Source organism: Bufo bufo, chromosome 7 (genome assembly GCF_905171765.1).
Source record: "Bufo bufo chromosome 7, aBufBuf1.1, whole genome shotgun sequence".
Taxonomy (NCBI): domain Eukaryota; kingdom Metazoa; phylum Chordata; class Amphibia; order Anura; family Bufonidae; genus Bufo; species Bufo bufo.
In genome coordinates this window covers 15,115,394-15,126,434 of record NC_053395.1, presented here as the reverse complement: position 1 = coordinate 15,126,434, position 11,041 = coordinate 15,115,394, and the positions used below count along the sequence as shown (strand labels likewise).

The window sequence follows — 11,041 nt, the reverse complement described above, 5'->3', positions numbered from 1 at the left end:
CGACTTCCGCAGACCGATCTCTGTCCAGAAATATTTATTAGAAAATAATAATAATGAAGCAAACAAAATGTAGGGAGAGAATAATGTACAGATCACGTCTGCCCGCCGCTCACTGCATCCTGGGGGGGGTGGGGGTGTGACGTGATATTACCATTATTATTCCATATCATTTCCCAATGGCAAAGAATGGGAGCCTGACTGGGGGGAGACCACAAACTGAACCAGAGATCCCCCTGCGGCATCGTCCCAGGCGCCGGGGGCTGAACTTTATCGACAGAGGGGCGTATTTTACAGAGGAGGCTGCGGGGGGAGGGGGGGGCTTAAGTGCTACTCTGCTGCTGTTTGGTTCATACGTCGTCTCAATAGGAATTCCCCCCCCCCTCGATACAAGTTCGTAGTGAGGGTCTTCAGGACACCCAGCCTTCCTCATCCTGTTTGGTCATCTCCAAGATGTCGGTGACGATTCCGGTGCCGATGGTCCGGTTCCCATCTCGCAGGGTGAAGCGCTGTCCTTTCTCCAGCACCATGGGCTGTCGCAGGGTCATAATTAGGCCGGAGTCTTCCCCGGGCATTACCATCTCCTGGAATGGAAAGGGTTAACGTTGGCATGGCGTTTAGAATGGGAGGCAGCAGGGAAATCCTGCCAATCCCTATAGCAGGTAAGCGGGAGGCCACTGCACCACAGGGATGGATGATGGGTAAGTACTACACACATGACAATGGCCGCCTCTACCATCCGCAGGAATGGGGCAACTGAAAGAAAAGCAACAAACCTTGCCATCTGGCAGCGTGATGCGAACAGACATGTCCCACGTCAGGGAGAACATCACGGGCAGAAAGTTGCTGACAAAAGGCTTGTGGCGCCCCCCTTCCTCCTTGCTGAGGATGTAGACCTGAAGGAAGCACAGAAGACGTCACCATCGCACCCAGGGGCAGATTATCGCACCGCCGCCGCCATGTTACCGCAGTCCCGTACCTGAGCCATGACCTTCTGGTGGGGTTTGATGGAGCCTGGTTTGCACATCACCATTCCTCGCCGGACATCTTCTCTCTTTAGGCCTCTGACCAGAGCTCCAAGGTTATCGCCAGCCTCCGCCCGGTCCAGGCTCTTATGGAACATCTCAATGCCTGCGCCAGAGAGGACACCCCATCAGATGCCAAGCAGTGACCTGGCCATTTCCACACCTCCCATTATGGGCATTCATAGGAGTGGCCACCATGCAATGCTACATGTCCCCATGAAGAAGGCATAGCAGGTCACAAAGGTCAGAAATGACCCCCAAGCAGACACCAAAGGGGGCTCCTACCTGTTACAACCGACTTCAGGTGCTTACTGCGCCCAACAAACTCGCATTCGTCTCCCTTCTTGATGGTGCCTCGCTCCAGCGTCCCGCTCACCACGGTGCCTCGGCCTGGGAGAGAGTGGACACATGACAGGAGCCCTGCAGACATCGCCAGACACAAGCTGCGGCGCGCGGGCAGCGCGGACGTGTCACATACCTGGAATAGAGTAGACGGACTCCACCGGCAGCAGGAACGGCTTGTCCAGGTCCCGCTCAGGGATGGGGATGTAGCTGTCGACGGCGTCCAGGAGCTTCATGATGGAGTCCAAGCCGATCTCCTTGCTGCGGTTCTGTAATAATGAGAGGAGAGCTCGTCATGTGCGGCTCAATCCCTGCAGCCGATCATAAGAACGTGTCCCCGCTTGAACGGAGCAGCGGTCGGGCGTTCATGGGGCAGTGCTCGACCAACGCTCCGGGAGGGCAGGATTGGTGTCGGTCCCAACAATCAGACCCCGGCCAATCTTGCAGGTATCTCCCCCGTCCATTCGTCAATTATAAATTCTCTTTCTAATCCAGAACATCTGATAATCCAGGTCCCACTGAGGCTGGAGGAATGGGATTTTACGGGCTATATCCTCATCTTCATCACAGCGGGTGGGTAAAGTGAAAAGGTTCTATGGTGGAGGAGAAGCTGCAGTGTAAAGTTCTCTGCCCACCAATAAACCCTCAGTGGACACCCAGCGCCGTGTGAGCCCCATCACCACTTCTAACAAAAGGGGGAGCAAACAAGGAGCAGAATGTCAAGTGGCAGGAGATACACGTGTGTGTCCCCCCCCGCCCGTATCATTCTGGGGACATCCACAGCAAACGTGACCACTGACCACCACCCTCAGATGCCCAGGATAATCCTCCTCTTACCTCGAGGGCACACAAAGCCGATCCCACCACAACGGGGGTGTTCTCGCCATCGTACCCAAACTCTGTCAGCAGCTCTCGGATCTCCAGCTCCACCAGGTCCAGCATCTCCTTGTCATCCACGGCGTCGGCCTTGTTAATGTAGACGACAATGTGCTTCACCCCAATCTGTGGCAGAACAGCGGGCATTAGTAAGGGCATGAGAGGGAGGCCAGCCCCGCCCTGCGTGACAGACGCAGCAGAGCCCGCAGTCCTACCTGTTTAGCCAGCAGCAAGTGTTCCCGCGTCTGCGGCATCTGCCCGTCGGTGGCAGCTACGACCAGGATGCACCCGTCCATCTGGGAGGTTCCTGTGATCATGTTCTGCAAGGTACGGACAGATTATAGGATCTGATATCGCCCTGTACCCCCCCAACCCGTCCTCCGTCACAGGCTGCACCCACCTTCACGTAGTCAGCGTGCCCCGGGCAGTCTGTGTGCGCGTAGTGGCGGTTGGAGGTGGTGTACTCTACATGTGACGCATTAATGGTGATACCTCGCGCCTTCTCTTCTGGGGCGTTGTCAATTTCCTCATATTTCTTAAACTGGGCCCCTCCGGCCTCTGCCAGGACTGGGATAAGACATACATATATTCATACTGACAGACACCATAGGAGTGATCCTGCATGCAGCCACAAGGGGGCGCTCAGCTGCACAATGGACAGCTCTTCTCTATGAAGGCTCAGCTATGGCTGCACCGTCTATTGGAGTCTGAGGTGAACTCCACCTCCTCAGTAGGTTTCTTTCTCCCTTCCTCATGCTTTACACTGCAGTTCTTCTCCAGCACGATCCGTGACTGTACATGAGCTGCCCTGGTCTATTCCAGCAGGGATCAGCAACCTCTGGCACTCATTTGTTCTGAAACTACAATTCCCAGCACGCTTCATTCAAGAGCCGAGCAACTGTGCATGCTGGGAGTTGTAGTTTCACAGCAGCTGGCTCCTGAATTGGATTCTAAAGTAGCATGAAATTCACCTCCTGTCATCAGAGGTTTGGACTCCTGATATGGCCTTGCTTTACCCTGCAGCTCTGCTTGCTCAGATTGGCTGCCGTGCATAAGCAGGAGTGCTGCAAAATGTCAGCGTATGAAAAGATGACTGCCGCAAAGACAGAAATACAAGGAATTAAACCCCAGCAAAAAGGGGAGGGGCCTTAATGAAGCGGGAAGAGGCAGGGAATATCTGAGGGGTGGGGCCTCATTAGCATACAGGCCATTTCTCCCCGCCTCTCCCATAACCTGGACGCAGTCCCTCGTCACTCACTCTTGGTAATGGCGGCCGTCAGCGTGGTCTTGCCGTGATCTACGTGGCCTATGGTTCCGATGTTGACATGGGGCTTCTCCCGAGAGTAGGTCTTTTTGGCTTCCGCAGCGTAGTTTCTGTACAGCAGGGGGCAGAAGCGGGTGGCAGGGCTGGGCCATGTCTGCAAACAAACGTCACAGATGTCACCGGCTTCCCCCTTAAGGACCCTGGGATTTTCCATTTTTGCGTTTTCGTTTTTCACTCCCCGCCTTCCCATAGTCCTAACTAGAGTTGTTGCAATACCAAATTTTTGATTCGATTTCGATACCATAAAAAAAGTATTGCAATACTCGATACCATTCCACGCGGAAAAAATAAACCAAAAAAGCCACGTCCATTCCGCATTTTTAAAAAACTGCGAATCGCGCAGTTTTTATTTTATTTTTTGTGTTCCGGTGTTCACCGCATAGATTTTTTTCTATTTTAATAGTTTGGACTTTTCGGACGTGGCGATGTGTGATATGTTTATTTATTTATTGTTTATATATTTTATATGTAATTTATACCTATTTTGGTGTTTTTTTTAACTTTTTATTTATTAACTATTTCCCCCCTTAGGGGCCAGAACCTGGGATTTTTTTCATCCCTTGTCCTATTCACCCTGATAGAGCTCTATGAGGGTGAATAGGACCTCACATTGTCCCTGCTGCTCAGGGATGTTACCATGGCAGCCAGGGCTTCAGGAGCATCCTGGCTGCCATGGTAACCGATCGGAGCCCCAGGATTACACTGCTGGGGCTCCGATCAGAACTGCCACTGCACCACCAATGATTCTAATACTGGGGGGGCACACTACGCCACAAATGATAATTAACCTTTAATACAGGAGGCTGGTACTGGCAGCAAATGAGCAGCAGTTAACCCCTCAGGTGCCGCACCTGAGGGGTTAACTGCCGCTGATCGCAGCTCCCTGTCAGAGGCAGGGCGCCGGCAATGTGATTCTGCTGCCGGCCCCCGCCTCCTGTATTAAAAGTTAAAGACTACCCTTCGTGGGTTCGGACATGTAGAGCGGTGCCCAGGGATCTCCCTGCACCTACTATTATTTCTGGGCGCCGCTCCGTTCGCCCGCCGTGCCCTAGTTACAGTCTCCTGCTCCGTATGCCAATAACTACTATCGGAGCGATTGGGAGGAGACATCAGCTTCTCTCCTGGACGTTCCGAGAACAACCCATAGTCCTAACTTTTTTATTTTTCCATTCACATAGTCTCATGGGGGGCTTACTTTTTGAGGGACAGGTTGTACATTCTAATGGCACCATTTAGGGTTGCATACCATGTAGTAGGGAGCGGGGAAAAAATTCCAAATGGGGTAGAATTGGGAAAAAACGCAAGTCTGATAAAGGTTTTAATTTTTTTTTTACACTGTGCAGTAAAATTGACCTGTAATCTTCATTCTCCAGGTCAGTACGGTTACAACGATACCACACTGTATAATTGTATAATTTTTCTTGCGTTTTAATACTGAAAAGAAAAACTTAAACCTTTGAGGAAAGTTTTTTTTCCCCATAACCATATTCTGACCCCTATGTGTACAGGGCTGTGTGACGGCTCATTTTTTGCAGGACGATCTGTTCTTTTCAGTGATACCAATTTTAAGTGTGTGCGACTTTATGAACACTTTTTATAAAAAAAAATGATTGGGTAGTTGATGTGACAAAAAATGGCAAATTGGCCGTTTTTATTTTTTTTTCACACTACGCCATTTGCCATTGATATTGTTATATTTTCGCACGTGGCGATGCCCATGATGTTTATTTTTTTATTGGTTAAGTAGTTTTATTTTAATTTTAAGGAAAGGGGAGTTATTTGAACATTTTTTTTTTTTTTTTTTTTTTTTAGATGATTTGTAAAAACTTTTTTTTACGTCACCTTGGGTGACAATGACTGGCAATCATTCCATTGCCCGATAGTATTCAGTTGAGGCTAAATATTCATCATTGAAGACTTCATTTACACGATACCTATACAAGGCTGCCACCCAGTGGCCTGTATCAATATATACATCTAATTGACTCAGAAGCCGGCTTGGGGATTCAGTCAATTAGATGGAGGTAACAGGTTCCCCGATCACAGCCGGGGAACGCTGTTACTGGACCGGAAGCGCACAACTTCCGGTTCCGGTCTGCGCAGGTGCCGTGGTCACATTTGACCACGACATCTGAAAGGTAAGATGTATGCATTCTGCCTTATGGCTGATCGCATACAGATGCCGCGGGTCTCTGCCATTTACAATAGCAGAAACCCCGCGGCTAAGGCGCCCGCTGCACGCGCCTTGTTTGGGGATCGGACCCATGACGTACAGCTACGTCATGGGTCCTTAAAGGGTTAAAGGGACTATCTGGTTCGTTTTCTTATTTTTTTATATTCCAAAAAGTTCTCAAACAGACTTTCAATTCCTCATCATTTTCAAGATCTCTGCGTGCTGTCAGTGAACGGGAACATTCCTGTTGGCATCCAGAGGCTGAGAAAAACCCATCCTGATCCAATCCTTCTCACAGCTGAGGGTCTGCTGCCCATGTTACCCAAGTCTAGACAATGCTCCCAATTCACCGACGGTGAGCGGAGGCCTTGAAAACGGGCGAGAGACCGAAGCATTCCCCGGCGCCGCGGACAGAGATCGCCATTACTTACCGCAATGCGCAGACTGCGAGCCGGGAGGCGGCTGAACACTGCGGAGAGAAGAAGGGAACGTCAATGAGGAGGGCGTATCTCCATAGCAACCAGTCATTAACCCTCCACCAGCCAAAGAGCTGTGGGTGGAGTCACTCAAACAGCACCCTGGCGTCCAGCGCCATCACTCAGCGACGCATCACGTCCACTGGGGAGGATGGCCGCGGTGTCCAGGACCAGAGCACAGCGAAGTGAGGGGGCCCGCCCTATCTAAGTACATGTTTAAAGGGAAACCATCAGCAAGATAACGGGCACCAGATAACGGGCGCTCGCCACCTGTGCCACATGTCCCTGGAGACCGGACAGGACTTTGGGTGGGAGACACTGCCCCCTGCAGTGCAGCTTTGATCTGACACCATATGGACTCTCTCTTCCATAAACGGCGCCCCAGCTGTGCACAGGTCGTGTGCGGGACTGCAGCTCCGGCCCCCTCACATCCATGAAGCTGAGCTGCAGTACCAGGCACAACCCACAGACAGGTGTGGCGCTGTTCACCCAGGTCTGACCAGCAGGGAGTCATGAAGAGCAATGCCCCCCCCCCCCCCCCCCAAGTCTGTGAATATAGACACGTCACCCCCAAAAATACACCTAGTCCCTGGGAAAGCTGGGTGACAACTACAGGGCTGCCATTATGGCTCTGACACCCTGCTGGTTGTCACAGGAGCCTGGGAAAGCTGGGTGACAGCAGATACAACCCTACAGAGGATTCACCCCCCTGCCTGCGCTTGTATTTAGAGGGGTTGTCAGGCTTTATGGGGGTCACACCAGGGAGGTCTCTGCCCGCACCCCATCACCTGTCACAGCCTCCATGTACCACACATGTGACCTCTGCAATCACATGACCTTCACTGGCCACAAGGGGGAGCCCGTGGCCTCGCCGCCTCCTCACTGCCCCGGTATACCCCGCTCAGGGCCGTCCGTCCCCCCCCGCTGCCTCCCTCCGGGCTCCCCGCCACACGTCCGCCTGCTCACCGGCAGATCTGCATGCAGACAGCACCACACGCCCCGCCATCTTGGGAGACTACGGAAGTGACGACCCGGAACAGGAAATACATCGGTAAGCTATCGGCGTGCCACAAGCAATATGGCCGCCCCTAAATGGTAGAACATAGCAGCCCTCTTGGTCGTGGCATCCTCTCAGCTGAACTGAGGCCCCAAGTTAAAGTTGCATTTGCTTTTGTTGGGGGAGGTTGAATAAACCAGGAGCAGATGTCTAAGACCGTACAGGACTATGTTCACCCATAGAAAACGGGTTCTAAGTCAGGGTTGCCAGTAGCAACCAATCAGATTGTAGCTTAAATCTTGCAAAACTTTGTTTTGAAATGAAAGCGGCGCTCTGATTGGTTGCAACGGGGCAACGGGGTCTTAGACCAGTATAAGAGGCGCGTTTGTTATTTTTGACCCGGACCTCTGACCGTGGTGTGAACAGAGCCCGATTGAGCCAGGAGCTGTGAGAGTTGTCAATGCCCGGCCATCGTCACCAGCGCCTCTGAATTCTGCTTTACAAACCGCCACAAATCAAACATCTATCAGGGATCAGCAACTTCCAGCTGTGGTGAAACTACGACTCCCAGCATGCACACTTGCTTAGCTGTTCTCAGAAGTCCCATATAAAGTGAATGGAGCATGCTGGGAGTTGTAGTTTTTACAACAGCTGGAGTGTTGGAGGTTGCTAAACGCTGATGAACGCCATGTCCGTGTCTTATCCAAGCCGATTCGCTGCTGGCCGAGTATGCCTGTGTTTTTTCGGTGGGGGATAAGCTGTCGTCAGACCCATGTGGCGGCCACTTATCTCCCTTTAGAACTGGACATGTTGAAATCCGGCTTGTCTGATCCTTCTTCCTCCTCCTCAATAACTGATGTCTGGGTAGAGTTGAGAGACCTCCATTCACATTAGATGGGCACCCAGCGGGACCTCTGTAGCAGCCAATCCATTTATAAACTTCTAATAGGAATACTAGAGGAATTGCACAATATCTCGTTATAAGGACAATTGCTCCAGAATTACACGGGGAATACAGGCGGCTCAGGAGAGGAGACGGCTCCCTTTAAGGCTGGTTTTTTTTCTTTAAAAATTCAAACATTTAGAGCGTCACTAACTTTAACATTTGATGTGTTATATGAAAAGCTGTGATTTGGGGGGTCTGAGTGCAGAGACCCCCGCCAAGCTCTAGAATAAGGGGAGAGAAGTACGTCCCTATCGTGCTCACTTTCATCGCTGCACAGGACGGGCTCCATAGAGAAGAGCGCGATGTATGTGCACCACCCTCCCCTCATCCTAGAGACTGGTGGGGGTCTCAACACGCAGACCCCGCCAAGCCGCTTTTGAGGTCTCTGAAATATGAAAAATAATTAACGCTTCAATGTATAAACTGAGAACAAGGTACGAGTCGAGATTTCCCTTTCCTCCGAAGGAGTGGACTAATATTTGGCAGCATCGCCATTGCTTCTGGGAACTGCTAGACGTCCGTGGTGCACGGATTCAACCAACTTCTAGCTCCTCAGAATGGGTCCTCCGCTTTTTTTTTTTTTGCGGTACGGACAGAAAACCCACGCAAGCATTCCGTGCCTCTGTTCCGCACAGAATCTTATGGATTGCAGACCCATTTAATTGAATGGTTCAGCATCCGTGATACGGTGTGCACATTGTTGGGGCTCATGAACATGAACGTATATATTTTTTTTCTTCTTACATCCGATCTGTATTTTTATGCGGGTTGGATGCAAACCCAGGGGCACAAAATGTGCAGACAGCACACCGAGCGTTGTCTGCATCCACATGTCTACATCCGTTAGACATTAACATTTCCTATCCTTGTCCGTATTACAGACAAAATGCGGAACACACGGCCAGGATCTGCACTTTACAAAACAGGCTACAGTCGTGTGCAGGAGTCCTTCGGCTGGGTTTACACGGGCGTTGCGGGTGACGTGCGGGAAAAGATGCAGGTGCGTTGCGGAAAATTTTTTAGATTTTTCCCCGCGAGTGCAAAGAGTTTTAAAATCGGCATGTTCGGTACCCTAGACCCGAATTTCTTCACTGAAGTTCGGGTTATGTGTTTTGTAGATTATATTAATTTCCCTTATAACATGGTTATAAGGGAAAATAATAGCATTCTGAATACAGAATGCAGAGTACAATGTTCATTGAGGGGGTTAAAAATAAACAAATTTAACTCACCCCATCCACTTGGTCGCGTAGCAGATCTCTTTCTACTTTCTTCATGACCTGGCAAAAGGACCTTTGATGACGTCACTGCGCTCATCACATGATCCATCACCATGGTGATGGACCATGTGATGAGCGCAGTGACATCACCAAAGGTCCTGAAGAAAGAAGAGATCTGCTACTCGACCAAGTGGATGGGGTGAGTTAAATTTGTTTATTATTTTTAACCCCCTCAATGGACATTGTACTAAGCATTCTGTATGAAGAATGCTATTATTTTCCCTTATAACCATGTTATAAGGGAAAATAATAATGATCGGGTCTCCATCCTGATTGTCTCCTAGCAACCGTGCGTGAAAATCGCACCGCATCCGCACTTGCTTGCGATTTTCACGCATCCCCATTCACTTCTATGGGGCCTGCGTTGCGTGAAAAACACACAAGAGAGCATGCTGCGATTTTCACGCAACGCACAAGTGATGCATGAAAATCACCGCTCATGTGCACAGCCCCATAGAAATGAATGAGTCCGGATTCAGTGCGGGCACAATGCGTTCATCTCACGCATCGCATCCGCGTGGAAAACTCGCCCGTGTGAAAGGGGCCTTATGGACTCAACTTACAATGGTTTTAAAATATAATGGTTGTCCCAGAACAGATTACTATTGGAACTTGAGGGACCTCTGTACTCGTGATGTTGGGCTGCCATTTTTTTTTTTTTTTTTAACACTACTGTACATCCCCGCCATGTTCTCCCCTAGAGGCTCTGTATGCCGGTAGCTATTTCAGAGTACTCCACTACTAGGTTCGCCATCTTGATCGATTTGGGTTTCCGACCAGTCCTGAGAATAGAGGTGCAGCAGATGTGTGTCCCTATAATCTTCTGTGTTCAGGGACCTGCAGCAGAACTCCATGGTGCTGTTCCCTGAGCGCAGCGTCTTAGCTGCTTCCTTCTCAGGCTCAGTTGGGGGGGTCCCAGAAGCCAGACCACAACCAGTCTTAGGACTCATGTAGGGCTGAAACGATTACTCGATTAAATCGAGTAATTAGACACAAAAAATTCCTTGATGCAAATTTTTTGCATCGAAGATTCGTTTCTGTCATGTGACCACGGAGCGGGAGTAAAGCGCTTGCTATTACTCCCGCTCTGTGGTCTCCCGCAGCGCTTGGAATACTTACCTTTCCAGCAGGCGGCCTCCGGACACTCCACAGCACGTCCATGGTCCCGCGCTGCTCTGACCTCCTGACATACGCACGCCGTGACCTGACGCACTGTATGACGTCAGGAGCAGAGCAGCGCAGAACCATGGAGTGTTGGCAGCGCCCCTGCTGGAAAGGTAAGTTGGTGAAACCGAGGGGGTGGGGGCGCAACTAAGGCCAGGCGCCTGGAGTGCACAGCGTCATAGAAACCAGTGACACTGTGCAATCCGGGGGGCGAGGGAGAGCTGTTGGCACAATGGGGACGAGGGAGAGCTGTTGGCACAATGGGGACGAGGGAGAGCTGTTGGCACAATGGGGACGAGGGAGAGCTGTTGGCACAATGGGGACGAGGGAGAGCTGTTGGCACAATGGGGACGAGGGAGAGCTGTTGGCACAATGGGGACGAGGGAGAGCTGTTGGCACAATGGGGACGAGGGAGAGCTGTTGGCACTGGGGGAACTGATG

The 11,041-nt window shown here is 50.9% G+C and overlaps 1 protein-coding gene across 1 annotated transcript; it reads right to left on the bottom strand.

Moving 5' to 3' along the window:
- Positions 1-22: 22 nt before the first annotated feature.
- On the bottom strand, positions 23-7,263 carry TUFM (Tu translation elongation factor, mitochondrial). The gene is made up of 11 exons (XM_040440561.1): positions 7,180-7,263; positions 6,169-6,206; positions 3,499-3,658; positions 2,641-2,807; positions 2,456-2,560; positions 2,202-2,366; positions 1,501-1,633; positions 1,308-1,412; positions 977-1,128; positions 774-893; positions 23-581 (listed from the first exon to the last, which is right to left on the bottom strand). Exons 1-11 carry the CDS (start codon positions 7,217-7,219, stop codon positions 408-410), a joined length of 1,359 nt encoding a protein of 452 aa, XP_040296495.1. The 5' UTR covers positions 7,220-7,263; the 3' UTR covers positions 23-407.
- Between the last annotated feature and the right edge of the window lie 3,778 nt (positions 7,264-11,041).

Bases quoted from the DNA above. Each gene is read 5' to 3' on its own strand.
- TUFM (XM_040440561.1), bottom strand. From the start codon at position 7,219: ATGGCGGGGCGTGTGGTGCTGTCTGCATGCAGATCTGCCG. The intron at 1,413-1,500 runs GTATGTGACACG...ACTCTCTCCCAG, and splicing joins GTCCGTCTACTCTATTCCAG to GCCGAGGCACCGTGGTGAGC. The intron at 582-773 runs GTTTGTTGCTTT...TTTCCATTCCAG, and splicing joins TCACGCTGCCAGATGGCAAG to GAGATGGTAATGCCCGGGGA.